Below are 23,089 nucleotides of genomic sequence, written 5' to 3' on the forward strand. Positions count from 1 at the left end.
TCTGCTGCTCTAGAAGCCAGTTTTCAGGTCGGCCCTATCCTGCAAGCTGTGGGAAATAACTGGTAGATTTCAGGCAGGAGAAGAGCACAATCAAATCCTAGGTTCATCAAAAGCGAGTTCACTCTGGTGGCATTGTGCAGGTGGCAGCGGAGCCCAGCGGGCTGGGGGAGGGACAAGCTAGTGCAGTGACCCAGGGAGGGGACAACCGGAACCCAGGAAAAGGCAGCGGTGGTGGACCCAAAGAAGAAGAGATAACGCGGGGGGGCTCAGTGGACCCAGTGCCAGGTCATCAGACGGGTGGGGAGGCAGGGCAGGTGGGCAAGGAAGCAAAGGCCACATGTGCAACTCCTCACAGCCTCACAGCTATGACTCCCGAGTCAGTGACAATGGATCTCACTTTTCTTTCCTTACCTTGGCAGCAGAGTTTGATACGCCGTGTGTGACATTCCTGATGAGGCCCCCGACATTTCCATACTTTATCAGTCCAGTAACCCCTTCAGAAACATCGTTCAGAAGCCCCATGGGGTTGCCAAGAAAGTCCACTGATCCCAAGATCCGGGCTGCCTGGCTGAGGAGCTCCTGTCAAATGGAGCAGACAGAGGAGATGAGAACCAGCACCTGTTGATACCTACAGGTAGAATGTCCTGAGCAAAAAGGTCTCGTCCTCCATTCTCATCCACACCCACAACAACCTCTTCATTCTCATCCATTGCAAGCTCCTATCCTTCCATGAGCTCCACCCAAGGTCTCCCAATGCACGTACCCCAGAGATGACTTCCAGTACTCAGAAATACTCCTCAAAGCCATTTCGAAGAATAAACAAGAGCTATGCAACAGGAAATATCCTTTACAAATATTTATTAGTATATACATTACACTCTCCATTGTTCCTAAAATAGGAAGTCATCAGCAGGAGAGTTCTAGAAGGAAAATGAGGAAGGAGAGTGGAGTGATAGTTCCCCTCATAATCAGCAGAGGGGGCGGTGCACAGAGAGGGCACGTTCAGATCTACCAAGTAACCTTCCACTTTCTGCATCTCTCCACTGTCTGATTCCAGATTCCAGGGATCTCTCCTATGTCACTCTCCAAACAGTTGAATGGAAATATCACCAACTAAGAAAGTCAGGGAAGGAAGCAAAGAAAGAAAAGAGGCAGATAGGAGGGAGAAAAGGAAGTGGGAAAAGAATATATAACTTTGACAGTTAATAAATTTGATATGATCTTGACCTATCTAATATCAAAGAGTCTGGATAATAAATACAAATTGGAAAATGTCCAACTTGATAAAAATTTGAAGTTCAACTCTAGGGCAGGATCTCAGAGGCTCCAAGAACACTGATATGGTTGCTGAAAGTAGACCCATGCCCAATAAATAGAGAAGTCGCAGTACTTTGTGTTATTAAAGCATCAATTAAACTCTTAAGAGTTACGACTAATCTAGTGGGAGCCCCTCCTGAGACCAGTTCTCGGAGGGCCAAGACAGCTCATAAATCAAAGACACCATTTCAGGACTTTCATGATGTAGATGGCTTCATGGGCTGTGACCTGACCCCTTACAGCAAACGTTTAACTGGGTTCTCAATAGTAATGTCTTAGTAACCAAAATTCCCAAACAACCAAAACAAACATTCTGCTTATGTTCCAGCCACTAAGTACTTCTCCAAAGCTCACCTCCTGGAAGTGTTTGAGGATATCATTGATGATGAACTCCTTGGTCTCATAGGGATGTACCCGAGTGAACGGATCCAGATTAATCACAGCGTCCTCAAACCGAATCAGTGGAAATCCCAAGGTACTCTTTAGGGCCTAGTTAGGGAGGAAAGGAAATGACATATGTAAGCCATCTGATGGCCTTCCAGGGCGCTGTAACTTTGGATTCCATGAAAGCTACAAGTTACATTAACTTTCCTATGAGAGTCAAGGTTTTGATATTTATAAATGAGGATTTTTCCCGTAACTATGAAAGTAAAATATTCACACAAAATATCTATGTAAGTCACCCAAGGTAACATAGATCCATAGAAATAAACACTATCAACTTCACCGCATAATTATTTCCGGTCTATTCTGTATACATGTTGTGCTTTAGTTTTTTTGACTGAAGTTACCACACATATAGAAAAGTGTGCTAGGGCAGCCCCGGTGGCTCAGCGGTTTAGCGCCGCCTTCAGCCCAGGGTGTGATCCTGGAGACCCAGGATCGAGTCCCAAGTTGGGCTTCCTGCATGGAGCCTGCTTCTCCCTCTGCCTGTGTCTCTGCCTCTCTCTCTCTGTGTGTCTCTCATGAATAAATAAATAAATAAAATCTTAAAAAAAAAAATAGTCTCTCTGTTCTTTCCTCTAAAAAAAGAAAACAGAAAAGAAAAGAAAAGAAAAGAAAAGAAAAGAAAAGAAAAAGAAAAAGAAAGGTGTGCTAACCAAACGTAGAGCTCAATGGTTTTTTCCCCAAAGTGAACACAACCACCATGTAACCATCACCTGGGAGACAGAGAGTAAATGATTACTCCCATCTAGGAAGCACTCCCCTCCCCAACTGTGGCCTCCCAGGTACTTCTCCCTCCTTCCTAGGGTAACCACTATCCTGACCTCTACCGCCTGCTTTGAATGCTCTATAAAGGAAACCATCAGTACGTACTCTGGGTGTTACATATAGCTGCAGTTGCTTAATTTTCATTTTTAGTTCCAATATATGAATAAAACACAGTTTATTAGGCCATGTTGTTGAACAATCATGCTGTTTCAAGTTTTGTGCTATTATGAATAATGCTGCTACAAACATTCACAGACATGTCTTTGGGGGCCCATTTGTACACACTTTTCTTGAATATATACCTGGGAGTGGAGCTGCTGTGTCACAAAGACTGTACACATTCATTCCTTGTATACACAGTACTGCCTAACAGTCATTCTCAGCAGCTGAACTGGTTTACGCTCTCTCTGGCAGTCTATGAAATTTCCTGTTGTTCTACCTTCTCAACACTCGGTATAGACAGCCTTTTATTTATTTATTTTTTAAGATTTTATTTATTTATTCATGAGAGACACAGAGAGAGAGAGAGAGAGAGAGAGAGAGAAGCAGAGGGAGAAGCAGGCTCCCTGCAAGGAGCCCAATGTGCGACTCGATCCCAGGTCTCCAGGATCACGCCCTGGGCTGCAGGCGGCGCTAAACCGCTGTGCCACCAGGGCTGCCCTAGACAGCCTTTTAAAAGACAAATATTCTGATGGATGTATAATGGTATCTCAGTGTGGTTTTAATTTCCATTTTCCCGGTGAAGCATGAGATGAGGCACTCATATTGGCCATTTGGATATCCATTTTTGTGAAGTCTCTACTCAAGTCTTTTGCTCATTTTTGTAGTGGGTTGTCTATTTTTTTCTTATTGCTCTGTAGGTGTTTTTCTTACCCATTTTTTATATAAGTCCTCTGGTGAACAGATGTCCTGCAATTAATTGCAATTATCTTTTCCCATTCTGTGATTTTTTTTTAAGGTTTTTTTTTTTTTTTTTTTTTATGATAGTCACACAGAGAGAGAGAGAGGCAGAGACACAGGCAGAGGGAGAAGCAGGCTCCATGCACCGGGAGCCCGACGTGGGATTCGATCCTGGGTCTCCAGGATCGCGCCCTGGGCCAAAGGCAGGCGCCAAACCACTGCGCCACCCAGGGATCCCCCATTCTGTGATTTATTACTCTTTAAATAGTGTTTTTTGATGATCAGAATTCTGTTTTAATGAAATCCAACTTACCAATCTTTTCCTTTAGGAAAAGAGTTTTGTTTCCTGGTTAAATTATTATCTACACCAAGGTCAGAAAGGTACAACCTGTGTTTACTAAAAATTTTTTTATTGTTTTACTTTTCACATTTAAATCTATAATCTATGTGGATTTGATTTTTTTTATATGCTGTGAAGCAGAAATAAAGATCCATTTTTTTTCCAGATGGGTATCTAATTACCTAAGTAATGTTCACTAAAATGATCACCCTCTCCCCTACTGCAGTGTGGTATAAACTTTGTCCTAAGTTGAGTAACTGAATTTATGTGTCTGTTTCTGGATCCCCCCCTCTTTTGTTTTTAAGATTTTATTTATTTATTCAGAAAGACACAGAGAGAGAAGCAGAGACTCAGGCAGAGGAAGAAACAGGCTCCCTGAGGGGAGTCTGATGCAGGACTCGATCCCAGGACCCCAGAATCACAACCTGAGCCAAAGGCAGATGCTCAACCGCTGAGCCACCCAGGCATCCCTGGATTCCCTTTTGTGTTCCATTTTGTCCTGTCTTCTACCAATACCACACTGTCTTAATTACTGTAGTTTTGTAATGAGTTTTGAAATCTAATAGTATAAGCTCTCCAACCTTGTTCTTTTCTCCCCGCCCCAGGATTACCCTGGTTATTCTTTGCACTTTTCATTTTCAAATAAATTTTAGAACCAGTTTGTCAATCTGCCACAAAAAGTTGTTGGAATTTTCATCAAGATTTCACTGAATCTATAGACTAATTTGAGGAGAAATGCCAACTTCACAGTATTAAATCTTTCAACTTATCAATGTGGTATGTCCCCTTATCTATTTAGTTCTCTTTTCTCTTAATGTTACATTGTTTTTCATGCAAAGGTCTTATATACACCTTTGTTGGATTTATTCCTAGGTATCTGTAGTAGATTAAAAATGGCCATATCGGGGATCCCTGGGTGGCGCAGCGGTTTAGCGCCTGCCTTTGGCCCAGGGCGCGATCCTGGAGACCCGGGATCGAATCCCACATCGGGCTCCCGGTGCATGGAGCCTGCTTCTCCCTCTGCCTGTGTCTCTGCCCCCCTCTCTCTCTCTCTCTCTCTCTCTCTCTCTCTGTGACTATCATAAATAAATTAAAAAAAAAAATTTAAAAAAAATGGCCATATCTTCTTTACATCCTGTACCATTAGTGGAGACTATTTCATCTGTGCTGACCTTGTAATTTGCTTCAACCAAGAAAATGCGTGGAAGTAACACTGTGTGACTGCTGAGCCTAGGCCTCAGGAGCCTTGGAGCTCATGTTCTGCCCTTTTCGCCACTTCCAGCATGTGAAGAAGCTGAGAGACCACGTGCAAGGAGGTTCTTTTGACAGCCAACACCTAACACTTGACATGTGAGTACGGTCATCATGTACCAGTCAATCTCAGTCGACTGCCAGATGAATAACCACAGGTGAGTCCAGCAGAAGCAGCATTCAACAGAGTCCAGCCTATATCGCTGACCCATCGAACTGTGAACAAATAAAGTGACTGTTCTGAACCACTAGGTTTTAGAGTAGTTTGTCACACAGCAATAGATAAAAATATTACATTTGATGTTTCCTTAACTCTTTTGTAAACTAGATCCTGCAAATTTTCCTTTTTCTCCATAATTGTTGCTGACGTGTAGAAATACAATTGATTTTTGTACACTATGTCCAGTGACCTTTGTAAATTTACTTATTCATTCAGATAATAATTTATCTGTATATTCTTTTAGATTTTTCTAAGTACATATTCATGTTCTCCGTAAAGAAAGTTTTCATTTTCCTGTCCAGTTCTTATACAATTTATTTCTTTTATTTCTTCTGTAATTTTTCCAGCCTTATTTCACTGACTAGGATCTCCAGTATGACAGTGAACAAAAGTGGTGATAATGGATACCTTCCCTGCTTTCAATATATCACCACTGAGTATGTTTGCTATAGCTTTTTCATAGATACACTTTATCTGGTTAAGGCAGTTCCCTTCTATTATTTGCTTGCTGAGTTATCATAAATAGATGCTGAATTTTCTCAAAAGGCTTTAGTGCAACTGTTGAGATAACCATATTTTTTCTTCTTTTCATTTTATTGATGTGGTAAATTACATAATTTATTTGAAAATACTTATATTTGCATTCCTGGAATCCATTTTAATTATATTTTCCTTCTTCTACTTTGCTGTATTTAATTTGTTAATATTTTGTTTAGATTTTTTACTTGTATGTTCATGAAAAAATTCTGGTCTATAAATTTCCCTTATTTGGTTATTTTCAAAATATAAATTATAGGGCAGCCAGGGTGGCTCAGTGGTTTAGCGCCGCCTTCAGCCCAGGGCGCGATCCTGGAGACCCGGGATCGAGTCCCACGTGGGGCTCCCTGCATGGAGCCTGCTTCTCCCTCTGCCTGTGTCTCTGCCTCTCTCTGTGTGTGTCTCTCATGAATAAATAAATAAAATCTTTTACACACACACACACACACACATATATATATATACACACACACACACACACACACACGCATACATACATACATATATATAAATTATAGTTTTCTGGTAAACTTCTTGAGCACACTTATATTTATTCTTTAAAATTCTGTGTTTGATAATGCCAACTTTTGGGTTATCTGTGGGTCTGCTTCTAGTGTCTGTTTTTAATCTTGGTCTCCTCTCTTGGTAGGCCCTGTAATCTGTGACTGAATATAGCATTTTCTATGAAAACTTTTAGATACTATGGATGAGTCTTTAGTTTCTAGCAGGCAGTAAAAGAGGTTTCATCCAATCAGGATTTGGGCTTTCTCAAGGCTAGATTTCAGTCTTTGTAACTCCTGGTCTATTTTAGTCTTTATAAGGCCTCATATAGTATCAGTGGTCCATTCCTCCACTTTTAACTCCCCAGCACCAGAAAACTGCTAGAAGGTCTACTTTGTTTTCCTGCCTCTTGACTGCCACTTTCATCTTGGCCTCTCTCAGACTAGGTTACCTAGAAATTGGCACCTGCCTCAAAATATACAGCAGCTCAGACTACTAGGGGCTCTTTCCTGCCTGTCCTTTCTCTGTAAGATATTAGCCCCTCTTTCGATTACCAGCTCTCTTAGTAGCTAATGTTTGCTATGCCAGCCCCATGAGACTGCCAAGAGCCTTACTCAGACTCTCTGCCTTTGGCAGCTGCCTTCTGCTTAACTTCTCTGCATTTCTCCGAATGCCACTTACAGATTAAGATTATCTCAAGAATAAAAGCAAAGCAAATGTTGGGCTCAATTTATTGAGTTTCCTTCCTCACATAAATCTTGGACCCTCAAGTCCTAGATGTCCTGGTAGATTTCCAGCACTTTCAAACAGACCTTTGGGGTTTTTTTTCTATCAAGCCTTTCTTGCAATTCTCAGCTAGTCTGGCTCCACTATAAACCAGTTAACAATTTCTGGATATGGTCTATTTTCCAATTATATTTTTGTTTAATAAGATTGATCTCTTAAGGATTTTAGACAGCACACAAAATACTCTTCTTCTTTGAATGTGAAAATACTTTTTTATGCTAATGTTAGTAAATCTTTGATCCGCATGGATATAAGGATATATCTCTCCTTAGGATATAAGTAACAAATTTAATTTTGTATTTTTCCAATTGGCTATCTAGTTGGTCTAACAGCACTAACTAAAACACCTATACACTCCCCAGTGAATCAAAATGTCTTTATAGTAAAACCTCCTGCGCAACTTCATGCACTTTCTATTTTCTCCCTTATTTTTTCATCTTTTAGCATGCATTTTCAGAGGCTGCCTTAAATTCTTTTTTGGGACAAGAGCATCTTTTATTGAAATGAGATTGTTATAACTGAAGAAAATATAGATGGGATGTTTTAAAACCAGAGAATGGGGAAACTTTTTTGAGAACTCAAATACAGATTCAAACAGGCAAAGGACTGGTAAATTTGATGACATAAAAATAAAAGGCTTTCATGTGGTTCACACATACATCAAAAGTAAAAAGCCAATTGAAAAGCTGAAGAAAGAAACTTTGCAACTCATATCAAAGACCAACAGTATATAAAGAGCTTCTAAAATTACAGGTGGTAAAAGATCAATAATATGATTTTTAAAACGGGCAAGGGGATATGACCAGATGGTGTGGTTCAGAGAGGAAAAAATGACCCCTAAACAGATGGGTCAGGAGAAGTAGAGGAAAAGAAAGCTGTGAAGACAAAGAAACAAACAGAAGAATAAGGGGGAGAACCAGAAAGGAATGGGGAGTCAGCAACACCGAATATGGCAGAGGACCCTATAGAAAAAAGGCCCTGGATCTGGGCCCTTGGGGAGTCGCTAGTAACCTCCCACTAAAGAATGTGAGATTAAGAGTATTCTTAGGTTAATTCAGCCTAACACAGTAATTCAGCCCAACACTCTCACTTTGAAAATAAAGAAAACCAGAGAAAATTTTTTTTTAAGAAAACCAGAGAAATGTTTTTTTTTTTTTTTTAATTTTTATTTATTTATGATAGTCACACACAGAGAGAGAGAGAGAGAGAGAGAGAGAGAGAGAGAGAGGCAGAGACATAGGCAGAGGGAGAAGCAGGCTCCATGCACCGGGAGCCCGACGTGGGATTCGATCCCAGGTCTCCAGGATCGCGCCCTGGGCCAAAGGCAGGCGCTAAACCGCTGCGCCACCCAGGGATCCCAAAACCAGAGAAATGTTAAGTGGATGACCTACACTCATGCAGTCAGTTACTGGGAAGTTTTAGGCTCGAAAGTGCTCATTTTCACTACAGTACCCACCCATCAGGTGGGAAGCGTAAAGACCAGGATGGAGGATGATACTGTTCCCCTAAAAAACCTTCTGCTATTCATTCATGCATGCTGCACCCATCCACGTGGCGGTGACAGGAGAAACTGAGGTGAGGCCTGGTCAGCTGAACTCCTCTGCTTCGAGCCACACAGTAAACAGCCGGGAGAGGTACTGACATCAGCTGAGCAGTTTGTTTTGCCAGCACAACTCTGAGTATTACTTTCTTCTCAGAGGAGAGGAAATGAGATCCAAACAAAGGCTTAAGGCAAAAGGTTTTTTAGCCCAGCTTCCTCACTGCAACGAAATACCGAAGAAAAGGAACCATACACAGCAAGACTCAGAAGCCTCTACCAAGTTGTCAAGGCCCTCACGAGAGACACTGTCCCCTTTCTGAATGGCTAATGTACTTCCAAGGAGATACTCCGGCCCTTTGGTAAAAATGATCTCCACCTCGTCCTTTACTGCTTGTGGGCCTCCCACAGTTGCCAAGAGTGGAGATCCAGCCTTTGGGGGTGAATCACTCTGCCACCTTCAGGTTGTTCTGGTCAGTCCAAGTAGACCAGATGAGAGGGAAAGAGCTATAAGCAGGACTTTTTTCCTGTAGTAACTAAATGACTAATCAAATACAGTAGTATACAAAGTTGATGCTTATTTATTCAAGTGGCAGACAGCTTCCTGTTATACAGATTCTAGAGAAAGCAATCTGTGCTCAGGAGTTCCTAATACAACTAGGAAACTGTCTAGTCCTACCTCTACCAGATGAAAACCACTGAAGTTTTCCAGAAACTTTATAGAGAGCTGAAAGAAGAAATACCTGTCCATATGCCATAAGGTCTCAGATCACAAGCCAGTCCCTGGGCCACGTCCTTTCCTTTCTTAGTTTATCCTGCACTAAACAGAACTGTCTGGAATTCATTCTTTAAAGGTTTATTTATGGTACATAGAGACTGTTTATGTGAAGCAGGGTATTTGCCCATTTCCCTCCTGGGACAGTGTTTAAAACTACAGGGATATTTCCCTCTCTGGCACTTTCTGAAATACAATTAACAATACTGGATCTTTTTTCCTTTTAACAAATCTGGTTTTTATTTAGGGAGGGGAGGAAAAAAGTAAAGGGTCTGAAGTTTCCCAACAAATTATTTCAAGCCTTTGAGAAGACAGTTTTAGGCTTTTTAAATAGTGTCTTTGTTTGAAATTCCCCCTCACCCCCACCCTCTTGCTCTCTGACCATTAAAATGTGGGTTTTCTTCCAAACTAGATTGCTCAATTAAAGCCCTTCTTTTGTAATACCCCAATGCTCTAAATGGGAAAAGGACTGCTGTAGGCCACCTCGTGAAACCTTTTAAAGGCTCCTGGCTTCTTTTGATCTTTCAAAAAAACCCCCAAAGTACATATAAGCTACCTGGCGTTTTTCTATCTTACCCTGCTAGTCTCTAACATGCGCGCCTGGGAGAATAATGGGGGGGAGGGGGGGAGGAGGAATGTCTCTGCATTTGTGAAATGGAACTATTATCTCCCCCTTCTCCCATCACAGAGGAAGGAATCCAATCGAGATAGCAGATGGGAAACTGCTCTGAGTCCTTCTGAACAGACACTATATCTGGCAATAATGTACCCTCAGTGTAAACCTGAAGAGACTTCCCTCTGAGACTTCTGACAGCCTCACTTCTGGCCTGCAGTCAAGAGAATCAAGATAATTATTCCTTCAATACCAAAGACATGGTTACCTTTTAGTCAGACTCTTGCGATTCCTGCTCTGGGATAGCACTCCATTCCCTAAGCACATACTTTTAGCCATTACATATTCATCTCAAAGAGCATATTGCTCTTCCTAAGAGCTACTAATAAAGGGATATTACTCTGTTAGGAAACTCTTTGAATAAATGACATTATTTTATGAGCCCCAGACTCCACTAGGAGAACTCGAGACACGGTGAAATGGTGACTTCCACAAGCTTAGAATTTAACTCTGAAGTCCCAATTCCCAGCACCCTGCCTGAAACATTAATGTGCCCCATTCGGGGTGCCCCCCGCCGCACGCCTCAAGACACGGCTGTTCCACTGGATTTATTTAATGATCATTTGAAAATGCCTTCAAAATGTTCCTTCGGTACAATGCCAAGTGAAACATTCGACTTAACGGATTCCCAGTTTATTGTTCGCAGAGCGTACATGCAAGCATCGGTACCATATAACTGGGGGTCTGGAGCTACTTCAACTGTAGGAAATCATATTGCATTTGTCAGTCTGGGGGAAAGTTTTCTGCTGGGAGCAATTTGAAAGGAATAGTTAGGTGTCTGTGTTTCTAAGTAAGATGATTTAAAAAACAAGAAGTCCTTAACTCTCAGGAAATGCTTAACATTGGTTTGTTGGGTGAGTGCCAAGTGTTCTGGGGGAATATATACTTTATCAAACAAACCCATTCCAAGGGGTCACATAAGTCAAGTGGATACTTGTGGATATTAGCAAGATAGTGGTTTTCCCATGGTTTTCCCCCCACTCCCATGCTAATTATAAGTATCTTTAGTCTCCTGGGAAACATGAAATTAAAGCCAATCAAGCAGACAGCAGAGTCTGTTGGAAAGGGCACACGGCACTGTTCTCAGGATGGTTGCAAAGCAATTCCTGCTCCTCTGGTCCCAACCGGCACTCCTGATTGCTCATCCCCAGCGTGCCACCAAAATGAAGCAGTCGCTCTTGCTCCATCCCAATCTAGTATGATCTGGTGTTCACCAGACTACTGTCTCATTACCTACAGGTCTACTTTAGAAGTTGTGAGTTGGCAAACCACGCGCCACAGGAGGCCCGCACATGTGTTTTGTTAGACCCAAAAGGTTTTTAAAGAAAACAACTCAAACTGGTGGCCAACATTTCAAAACCAGTAGATTCCACATAAAAGTCCAGATTTCCGGCTTCACTTGAAAAATCTGAAGATCCAGCAACACTGGGTTCATGTTACCCTGTGAGACAGCAACTGACGGGACCTGAGCTAAAGCTGCCCCTTCAGGTGAAGTGAGCAACGCCGACATGCAACGGTCCCCACAGTACTGCTTCACTTGCTACATTGCTAGCATAATCCCGGTAGGCATCTGAATTTATATGACTCCACACTTATTATTATTTTTTTTCAGGTCTGTAGTTATCCCTGTTCAGAAGAGAGGCCATCATGCAGCATCTGAAAGGAGGCAGGGTGAGGCAGTGGACACGTCCTGGGCTGGTGGTTAGTAGGGGGATGAATGCCTTGACAACCATCTTCAAGGTCAACAAAGGAAAAGAACTGGAAGCAATAGGTCTGAGCTGCAGCGAGGCAGATTTAGACTCAGTCTAAGAAAAGACTTTCAAACAACCACCTGGGGCCTATTCCTGCTCCCATCATGGCCTATCTACACAGGCCTGAGTTAAAGAATGCTTTGAACGCCAACAGGCTTGTTCACTGAGCAAGGGGATCACTGAGGACTCTTACAGCTCTAAAATTCTCTGATGCCTTACCTTCTAGGGGGTAGATAATATACGGTATAGTATATAGCACAGTCACATAGGCTTGCATTTTAATCCCAGCCCCATCCCTTCATTAAAATAGATCTTATTACAGCAAATGAAGACAGAATTCAGGCTGTATCTGCCAAGTGAGGACCAGGATGATCTGCAGGCATGTCACATTCTGATCATGGTGGTATGTGAGGTCACACCTCAGTGGTACGTGGCCAGTATGTTCCTTGAAGATGGCTGACATTTCTAGTGTCAACCATTCACAAAGAGATAGATACTGACAAGGAGAGAACTAGGAGGGCAGGCAGGTCTTGGGCACAGAAGGAAGGTATTATCTTGGTTGTAGCTTTTCTCCTGAATCTGGTAGTGGCCCTAGGAAAGTAGGCTCTTACCTCACTGAGCTAATAAGTCAAGAGCTAAGAAGATGGCAGATGAGTTTTATGTGATTCTGTTTACTCTCATTACTCCTCAATCTTTAGCAGTCTTACTTAAATGTTTTCTAAAAAGTACGTATACATATATGTGTGTATATGCATGTATATATGGTATGTATATGTCAAACCTTCAAGAAGGGAAACCTATAAAAATGTCTACTATAAGCGATGATCCTGGACAGAAAAAGCAAATAGTAAACACACTTATTCTCTTGCAGGGAAAGTCATTTAAATAACTTATCCAGATATCAGCTTACCTTAAGATCCAATGGTAGCTTGTTGGAAGTGAACACACTCAGCTTGATCTGGGGAATGCTGATTTTGAGATTTTCAAAGTAGTATCGAATTGGTGTTCCACCTTGCTCAACTGTCTTTTCATGGAGGTTTTCATCATACTTTTCCACCTCTAGTACAAGAGTAAAATTGTGAATTTAAAAAAAAAAAAATCTCCTGAAGTCTCACGATTCAAATGCTAACATTGAAAAAAATTCATAGAAAATGTACACATCTCTCTAAGTTTAGTTTTTCAGGATTTGGTAATACGTACGGTATCCTGATTTCTTTGCAAAAGAGATCTGTTTCATGTTGCTTATCAAAAAGTACAACAGCCTAATCTTTTGATTTGTGACTCTCTACCATCTGGCAGATCTCATCTTTGGAAAAAATCATGCAGGTGGGGAAGCCAGAGGTCATGGGTGTGTTTGCTGGCAATGAGTTTTCTAAAACCCTGCTGTTATGCTTATCATCAGTGACCCAGATTATCTGCATTTCTTTCTTTTTTTTTTTTTCTGCATTTATTTCATAAGACGATACCCAAATATCATCCACTGGAGTAGAGTTTAACTGAATCATAATGAACATGACCAATTAAATAACGCATCTGAGTGAAACAGAATGCCTTTAAAAAAAAACAGGCTGCAGGCTATAAAGCACTGACGTCACGACAATAAGCACCCTCTTTCCCAAATGGTGGGCATTTGGGAAAGCAGCACAGTCAAGGCAGATTTTTTTTACTCCTCGTAAGTGAAAAGGAGTACCACGGGCTGGCACATGGCAATGTGCTCTTTCACTTGCTCCTGTGCCCACACCCTCTGGTCAGCCATTTTTACTTGGCTTTATGTGCCTTCGAAATAAAACCAAGGAGACTGTACAGGTCTGCCTAACAAACAAACCATGTATACTATAAGCTATTATGGTTCTATTTATAGAAAACAAGGGACTAGGTTTTAGAAAATGTTACTGCCACAGAGACCTGCCTATCTGTATTCAGGGAACAGAAACGGCCAGAGAAAGTGGAAGAGATGCTCCAGGAAAAGACAGGCCAGGAGCTTACAAACATCTAAATCAACTATACAATACTTGGTAAGGAATTTATTTAGAGCAACTTACAAGAAAAGCACGTCCAGTAAAATTTAAAGTAAAACTTCCCAGGAAGGTGCCAAAACAGACTGGCTACCCGGCAGGCAGACCCTCAACTGGCTATCTGAATACAAATAAACACCAGTGTTCCAACCCAAAGTGGAAAACACAGTCTTAAGCAGACAGGATCTTGCTCTTGATTCCAAATACACTTAACGTTTAAATTCTACGTCTGAGTTAAAGAGCAAAATTATTTTTCTTGCATGGTGTGTAAGTATATACATATGCACACATGTCCCCCAGTGACTTTTTTTTTTCTCTAGCCCATGTGGGCATATAAATGTACAAGTCCATATTACCATGTCTTTAGGCTTAGTATGCAATTTAGTCTTCAAAAGACTAAGTATTACCGACTTCTTTCTAAGCTCTATATTCAATCTTACAAAGGTGATGAGGAGGAAACTAAAATACAGAAACAAAAGCTACATGATTTCTGTAGTGACTGTTGGAACATGGAGGGTTTCCAAGAGCTTCTCTCACTCCCCTCTCCAAAGAGTCAAGTAGCTAGGAAGCTTGGTAATGACACTGAGGCATACAGGCATGGATGTAAAAAGTTAAGAAGTTAAGGCTAGCCAATTTTTTGTCCTCGCATAAACCAACGGAACGGCCGAAGGGATTTGATTCTTGCCAGAGTCTGTTTACTAAACAAACGTTAAGAAGCAAAGTGCTTTGCTAAATGACAAACATCATTTCTATTATCCTCAAACAGATGAGTCAAAAAAAATCCACAGTGAAGAGGAAAAGTATGCTGCTTCCCAAAGGCTTAACCCTGGGTACCCCAGGACAACTCCAAGAAGCTTCCTCCGTGTCCACATCAGCCATCAGCTCTCCTCCCCCATCAATAGGCTGAACTTGGAAAAAGCCGCTGAAACACAGGCCTCAGCTTCTGAGCTCGAGCTCTGAGGTGGAAAGGGAGCTTGTCGGGCACTCAGAGGCTACCCATCTTCACAACCAGACTAAAAAATGCCATTCTTGGGTCAGTTCCCAGACACAAACTTAGAACATTTGACGTACCTGATTCTGCTTGATCGTAGCCAAAAAAACTCAGCAGCTTGAGGAGCAGTTTCTCCTCAATTTGCACCGTGAATCTCTGAGCTGTAATCATCAGATGCTAGAGAGAAAGAAATTCTGATTAATAGTGTAAACACCAGAAGGAATTTTCATCTGTGCCATTAAGAAGGACACATCGCCAAATGATTTCTGGCTCATCTCTCTCTACATTGTCATCATTAGCCAAAAATTCCAGAAGAGGTTTAATACAGTTTGCCACCCTATTGTTTGGTTTCCAGGGCATCTGTATCTCCTTAGTCAGGATCGCGCTTGCAGATGGGCTGCGGTGGACAGGGTTATGGTGCTGAGCTCACATGGACAGCAGCTAGTTTAAGGAGCAGTAGGATTGGAGGGCCCCCACTGGTAATGGTGACAAAGGCCCGAAATATGGAAGCAACCTCTTAGCTCCCACTTTTCCAGAATTTGCTGCCGTTATCAGCTCACTCATACGTGAAAAATTCTCCAGGAAAGAAAGTTTATCTCTTTTGAACAACATGCTTTTATTAAACAGCGTGTTAGCTTATGTGGGAGGACATGTGTCCCGAGGTCAGACCCCTCCTACCACTCCCTTTCTAATTATTCTATTTTAATAACACATCTGGATCATGCCTGGTCCTGACCAATCTGGAAGATGTTATGCTTTCCCACAGAGACTTTTTACTCTGACAAATACAGGCTCTGCCCCTACAGATTGGGCACTCTCACATGCAGTCGAAGCCACAGTTGAGAATACAAGGTGCTAAGAGCAGTTATTGTAAATCCCTCTACAACACGCAGTTAAGTCCACAGGACAACTTCCAGCCACACCCCGCACTGCTGTTCAGGGACTCAGCTGTGAGGGAACCCATCAGCCTCCTGCCACCATGCCAAGCCCACCAGGCTCTCCCCTCAGCCTACCTTATAGATGTTGGTCAGTGCGCTCTTACTGGGGAACTTTACTGCATTCACTTGCACGGCAGGGCCGGTCTCGATGACCTCATTCTCGTTGCTCAGGGGAGTCACGTAGAGCATGAAGGGCTGAGTAGTTCCAATGAGCTGATTGTCCACCTGGCACATGAAAAAGCAGCAAAACAAAACAAGAACAGACAACTGCTCAGTTCTCAGCTGTCTACCATTGAGTGGGGTCTCATCCTACGCAGGACACTCAGAAAGTACTGCTGCCATTTTGCTCTAGAAAAATTCATTCTGAGATCCCTGGGTGGCTCAGCAGTTGAGCGCCTGCCTTCGGCCCAGGGCGTGATCCTGGAGACCCGGGATCGAGTCCCCTGTCAGGCTCCCTTCATGGATCCTGCTTCTCCCTCTGCCTGTGTCTCTGCCTCTCTCTCTGTCTGTCTCTCATGAATAAATAAATAAAATCTTTAAAAGAAAAAAAAAATTCATTCTCGCTGCAGAGCAGCACTAAGTGCAGTAGGGATGGCAACAGAAGCTCTCCTTCATGAGGTGAGTACTATGTGCCAAGCACCAAGCTAGCCTGATGCAGGATCTGAGTCACAGGACACCTGTCAAGAGTTACTGCAGTCAGGGTCCCACTGCAGCCCTAACCACCGCCTCCTTATGGCACAGATGAAGGAGCTGAGGAGAGAGCCCCTTGACCTCAAGCCCAGTGCTCCTGACCACTAGGATACAGATGAATGAAGTGAAGTGACACCAGACCGTGAAAACTAGGGAATGAGTGCTTGCCTGGCCACCAAATGGAAATAGCGACCTTTCCCAAAGTCGAGTCCCTGTTGGGAATGAAATGATGAAGCGGCATCAGGCACTGCTCTATTCGCCCACAGCCATCAGCACCATAGCTGAGTGTGCACTCTGCACCGCGCTATGGTTGTGGACGGCAAAAGGCTCATGCGGGGAGCACCCACCCCCACTTGCTTGTGTCAAAGCTCCGAATCAGGATGAGGGAAGAGAACATCCGTTGGGAACCTCTGTGTGTACTTCCCACACATTACTTAGCACATCCCTTACTACAACCCTAAAGGCTAAGATTATTCCTCCCCATTTTACAAACGAGTAAACAGAGCTTAGGGAACTCAGATCACTTGCCCACATTCACACGGTTAAGTGAAATGAAGAGTTGGGACTCAAATGGAGGTGTTTCTGGCCCCAAATCCTGTGACCCTCCCATTATGCCACACGGCCTGCCACACAGCCACCTGTAGAGCTGGCTGGCTCTCAAGCTGCTGAGATAAGGGTGAGGGACTGTGAACACATTTTCCTACTTCCATCCTTGCCCTGATCGTGTACTCCCTGCACAGCAGCAAAGTGATCTTTCAAAAATACAAATCAAGTCATGTCCCTCCTCCCTTTACATCTGTCAGTGGCTTCCTTTCCTCTTGGGATGAAACCAAACTTCTCGCCACGCCTCCAGAGCCTGCATGACACAGACAGTGCCTACTTCCCCGTCTTTAGCACACAGCACTCCCCTCCAGGTCCGCTACAACCCCCACACATGAGCCTGCTGGCTATTCCCCAAAAGGGGGGCAACTCTCCTCTCAGAGTCTGAATTCTGAGGGAAAGCTTCTGACCCTAACATCCTTCTGCACTCATTCTCTTCCTTCAAGCTCAGCTCTCACTTCTTCGGGAGGATCTTCCCAGGCCACTTCACCTAAAGAGCAGCACCATCCTTCTGTATTCTTTTTAGCAATTCCCACCGGTGCTAATCATTATACTCGCCTGCTTGGGCCCTTACAGGCTGCCTCCTTCCCGAGGCTGTAATTAGCCCAAAGGAAGCTGAGCCTTCATCTTCTGAGTCACGGCTGTATCGCTAGAGCCTAGTGCCATGCCCGGGGCACTGCTGCTGCTCTAAGAATTTACTCACTAAATGAATGACCTGTCACATCCAATAGAGGAAACACAAAAGTTCTCACCTTACTCTAACCTCTCCTTTATTCTTTCCCCAAACACATTTGATACAAGATGTATAAGAGTTATGAATTCTAGTTTTATTCTGCCAATTAGATTAGATGCTCCCTAAGGACGGGACCATTATTTTCTATTTTTAAACATCCTTTCTCCCAATGCTGTCATCAGAGTAAACTCTCAAATCTGTTTACTTTCTATGACTTACAGCCCACATTAAATCAAGAGGTATTATAGCAGAAAAAATTTTTTTGATTAAAAAGTTAATGAAATTCACAAAGCTCAAATGGCTCCTTGAATTTTCTGAGGTTAAAAAAAAAAAGACAAAGAAATGTAGGTACAAGATAATAACTTTCTATCTGTCCTCAATCAAATGGGATGTGATTAGCCTGAACAATTTGCTCTTTGTGATATAAGACAAAAGAAAACATTTTTCTGAAAGGAGTTTCGGTATGGACAGCAGTGCATGGAGTCCGCAGGAGGACACCCTGGAGATGGGCACAGACTGCCCACTTCCAGGAGGAACACAGGGTGCCCACCTGGGGAAAGAACCACAGTCTAGGTCTTTGGATCCTTCTTCTGGAAATGTTTACCAGGAACTGGTTTCCTGGACATATTAATCCTGCTGGCAGCTGGAAAGAAAAGCTGCAAGCATGATGCTACAAACAGAATAGCTGTCTTGACGGCATGACAACAAAACTCTAGCGGAGGGCAGCGCCAGTGGCCCAGTGGTTTGGCACTGCCTTCGGCCCAGGGTGTGGTCCTGGAGACCTGGGATCGGGTCCCGTGTCGGGCTCCCTGCGTGGAGCCTGCTTCTCCCCCTCCCTCTGCCTGTGTCTCTGCCTCTCTCTCTCTCTCTGTCATGAATAAATAAATAAAATCTTAAACAAAAAAAACACAAAAAAACCTCTAACGGAGACTGTCAAAATCAACCTTATCAGAGCTCTGAAAGTTAACCAAACGCTTGCAACAATCCAGGGATCATTTACTGGAGAAAGTTAACTGAAAGGCAGCATGAACGGCCAGCTCTGTGGCATTCCCACGGTCCCCTCCGCAGGTCTGCAGTGGCCTTGAAAGTCAAGAGCCAGCCACACAACCCAGTGGCCAGTGCAGGGACAGGACGAGCTTTCAGCTCCTCCCAAAAGCTCCGTCCCCCAGACAACTGTCAAGTTTTTGGCTTCTCTGGCACCTCTCCTTCTCCTGGTATTAGTGATTTGTGTCTTCTCTTTTTTTTTTCTCCTGATCAGACTCCTTAGAAGTTTGTTAGTTTAACTGATCTTCTCAAAGAAACAGCTTTTGACCCATTTCTTCCTTTTTTTCCATGGTTGTTCACTGAAAGTGAATCACTGAAGTGATTTCCACTGGGATTCTTAGTTTTATTTCCTTTCTTCTGCTTATTTGGGACTTACTTTGTTGTTGTTTAGTTTCTTAAGATGACACCTGAGTCCATAGTTTCCCGAACTTTCTCCTCTAATACAGCTATAAATCTCCCTTCGGTACAGGTCCAGGAGCGTTCCACCAACTTTGACATGCTGTGTTTCTGTCTTTATTCAGTTCAAATATATTCTAATTTCTCTTTTGATTTCTTTTTTTATCTCTGAGCTATTTCAGAAGTGTGTTTTTTAGTTTCCAATCATCTGGGGGACTTTTCCAACTATCTTTCTGCTATTTCTACTTTGATTCCGTTGTCATCAGAGAATAGACTGTGTGTGACTTGAATCCTTTTGCACTTGGGCGTTGCTTTCTGGTCCAGAATATGGTCTCTCTTGGAAGTTTCCTGCGCACTAGGGAAGAACATGTTTTCTGCTGTTGCTGGGTGGGCTGCTGGATAAACGTCAATTGGGCTACTTGGCTGGCAGTGCTATTCAAGTCTCATATGCCTTTGATGAGCTGCTGTTTATTTGATAATTCTATCAATTATTCAGAGAGAGTAGTGAAATCTTCCACTATAATTGTGTACTTGCCCATTTCTTCTTTCACTGCTATCAGTTTTTGCTTCCTGTATTTCAAAGCCCTACGTTCAGGTACATAAATAGTCGGGATCGTTATATCCTCTTGATAAACCGTCTCTTTTATCATTAGGAAATTACCTTCCTTATTCCTGTTAACATACTTTGCTCTGTAATAGATTCTGACAGGAATCTAGCCGTTCCCACTTCCTTAGGACTAGTTCCAGCTCAGTATGTCTTTTTTCCATTCTTTTTAACCTACTTGTGTCTTTAATTTACTATGTTCCTTGGAGGCAGCACATACTTGGAACTCGATTTTTAATCCAATCTGATCATCTCTGCCTTTCAGTTGGAGGTGTTTATTAACATTTATGTTTATTTAATTGGTACAGTTAGGCTTGAATGAGTCTACCATCTTGCTATTTGTTTCCTATTGTCTCATCTGTTCTTTCCCATGTTTTCTGCTTGTTATGCCTTCTCTTGGGTTATTCATCTTCTCTCCTTTGTTGGATTATCAGTTGTAGCTCTTTGTTGCCTTAGGGTTTATGGTACTCATCTTTAACTTACCAGTTTACATTCAAATCATAGCAGACTACTGTGCTTTTAAGAACATTACAGTTAACATACTTCCACTTCTCCCCTACCCCTGCTTCATGCTATTGTCATTTTACCCTAACGTGTTATAGACTCCAAAATTTAGTGCTGTCAGTTTTGTCTAAGTAGTTATCTCTTAAAGAGATCTAAAAGATTAGAAAATAATATTTACCTGTGTATTTATCATTCCAGGTGCTTTTCATTCCTCTGTATAGATCCAGATTTCCAGCTACTACCATTCCCTTCTGCCCGAATGTTATTATTATTATTATTATTATATTTTTTTTAGCATGACGCTGGTAATGAGCTCTTTTAGCTGTTGCACGTCTAAAAGCATTTTTATTTCATTCTAGTTTTTGAAAGATATATTCACTGGGCACAGAATCCTAGGCTGGCAGTTTTTCTAGTACTTTAAAGATGTTACTATCTTCTCACTCACATCATTCCCAATGAGAAGTCAGCTCTCATGCTCACTTTTGCTCCTGGCATGTGACAGGTCTTGTTTAATCTGGATATATCATTGCTTTTGAGTAATTATGACATACTTTGGTATAGTTTCCTTCATGTGTGTGCATGCACACGCATGCATGTTTGGGTTTGTGCTTGAACTTCTGTGGGTTTAGTTTGGAAAATTTATGGCCAAGATTTCTTCAAATATTTTTTATATGCCCTCTTCTCACTCTTAGCCTTCAAAGACTCCAATTATCCATATGTTAGGTGTTTGAGGTTGTCCCATAGGCCACTGATGCTATTTTCCTTTTATGGATTATTTTCCTCTGGGCATTTCAATTTGGACACGTTTCATTGCTATATCTTCAAGTCCACTAATTTTTTTTCTGTACTGTGTCACCTGCTATTAATTGAATGCAGTGTGTTTTTCATTTTATTTTAATCTCTAGAAATTTGAATCTTTCATATCTTCTATGTCTCTACTTAACTTTAGAACAACGTACAATGCAGTTATTATAACAGTTTTAATGTCCCTCTCTGAAAATTCTAACATCTGTGTTAGCTCTGGGTTAGTTCGACTGATTATTCTCATTATATATTGTGTTTTCCTGCCCCTTTGCACACCTGGTAATTTTTGACAGGATGCCAGATATTGTGAATTTTACTTTGCTGGGTGCTGGGTATTTTTGTATTCCATTAAATCTTGAGCTTTGTTCAGGGATACAGTTAAATTACTTGGAAACAGATCGACCCTTTCCGATTTTCCTTTTATGATTTGTTAGGTAGGTCTGGAACAGTGCTCAGCAGAGGGCTAATTATAGTTCACTACAAAGGCAGGACTTGCTGGAGGATTCCTCCCAACGTCACATATGTTATTAGTGTTTCCAGTCTGGCTGGGGGAACAAAATCCATCTCCAGCCCTGGGTGAGCAGCAGATGCGTCCCTGATCCTTTTAGATGGTTCAGATGATAGTTTCCTTACATGCATCATTGATCTGTCCTCTGCTAAATGCTCACGGAACCCCTCTGCAGATCTCCTGAGCTTTCTTTCCATGCAGCATGTTCTTCCCAGGTAGGCTACCCTGTGAACTCAGATGTCTCAGTCTTGGATCCCTCTGCTCTGCCTGTTTAGCTCATTCACACTGCTGGGCTCTGTCTCAGTCTCCCCCCTCACAATGCCATAGTCTGGAAACGTTCTCAAGGCAGTAACTGAGGTGAATGCAGGGCTCAGCTCTTTTGTTCCCCACCTTTCAGGAGTCACAGTCTTTCGATGCCTGGTTTACTGTGCTTTGAACCTGCGGTCTCCTTATTTTATCTGAACTTGGGGGTTGCTTCAGGTGAAAGAGTAAATCTGGCCCCTGTTAGTACATCTTGGCCAGAAGCATAGTCCAGTTCCTTTATTTTTTTTCTCTGTATAATGAACTTCGATTCCCCTAATGATGGTTAAATGATTTCCTATTATTTTTTCCTATTGGCAAATGGGGAATCATGGGCCACCTTCCTCCACGCCACTTTGACTAAATTATCTAAGTTACAGATGAACTGGCTACTATATAGAAAAACTGGTGAAATAAACATAGACAACAACAATTATTTTCATAGAATACTTTTTTGAAAGCCACAGTAAGATATTTCTGTCAAAGCATTAATGTTTTTAGAACACCAAACACTGGACCTAGGTAGGTACTCAGCAAGAACACAAGGAGATTCAACAAGTTCTAAACGCCCCTCCATTACCTGTACATCCTGTATGCTGAGCTCAAGCATGTGACTTGTTGCCAACTGTGTATAATGCACATTGATTCCTGTAAGACTTGCAAAAACCAGTTCTTCTGGGACTTTATTAATTAAGGACAACCCAATTCCACCTTCTAACTTCACAAGCACCTGAAAGGAAACCAAAATACAACACAATGACAGTTTAAAAAGAGGTCAAAAAAAAAAGAGGTCAAGGTAGCCAGGAGAGTACAAAATAAATGGCCTTATATCCCTCTACTTTACCTCAGAGCAGGTGAAAGCCACTCACAAGAGTCATATTATCCAACTCCAGCCTCTCACTAGGAGCCTTTCTCTCAGGGCACAGTGCACACCCCACCCCGAACTCCAAAGTGATAGGATATGACAATACCTCTCTCAGAGCACTGAGGACATTTGCATTTCATTACAGTTAAGTAACTGAGAATCCTTCTCCCTATTTGGGATGCAAGCTTTTAGTAAGCTAGTTACTGAACTTCCATAATATCCAACACAGTACTTTACATGTAGGGCCTTAATTTTTTTCTAAATCACTGAATAAATACCCATTAAGTGTACATTTTC

The 23,089-nt window shown here is 42.2% G+C and overlaps 1 protein-coding gene across 5 annotated transcripts in view; it reads right to left on the reverse strand.

The window, feature by feature from the left end:
• Positions 1-23,089, reverse strand: part of VPS13D (vacuolar protein sorting 13 homolog D) — a 239,847-nt gene that overhangs the window by 79,327 nt on the left and 137,431 nt on the right. For all 5 annotated transcript variants that reach the window (XM_072751165.1, XM_072751164.1, XM_072751163.1 and 2 more), the window contains 6 exons: positions 22,508-22,657; positions 15,820-15,969; positions 14,887-14,983; positions 12,711-12,859; positions 1,672-1,806; positions 412-579 (listed from right to left, as the gene is read on the reverse strand). In XM_072751165.1, coding sequence (XP_072607266.1) covers positions 412-579; positions 1,672-1,806; positions 12,711-12,859; positions 14,887-14,983; positions 15,820-15,969; positions 22,508-22,657 — 849 coding nt within the window. The remainder of the gene's footprint in view (positions 1-411; positions 580-1,671; positions 1,807-12,710; positions 12,860-14,886; positions 14,984-15,819; positions 15,970-22,507; positions 22,658-23,089) is intronic.

The sequence above is a fragment of the Vulpes vulpes genome, chromosome 2 (assembly GCF_048418805.1).
Source record: "Vulpes vulpes isolate BD-2025 chromosome 2, VulVul3, whole genome shotgun sequence".
Classification (NCBI taxonomy): domain Eukaryota; kingdom Metazoa; phylum Chordata; class Mammalia; order Carnivora; family Canidae; genus Vulpes; species Vulpes vulpes.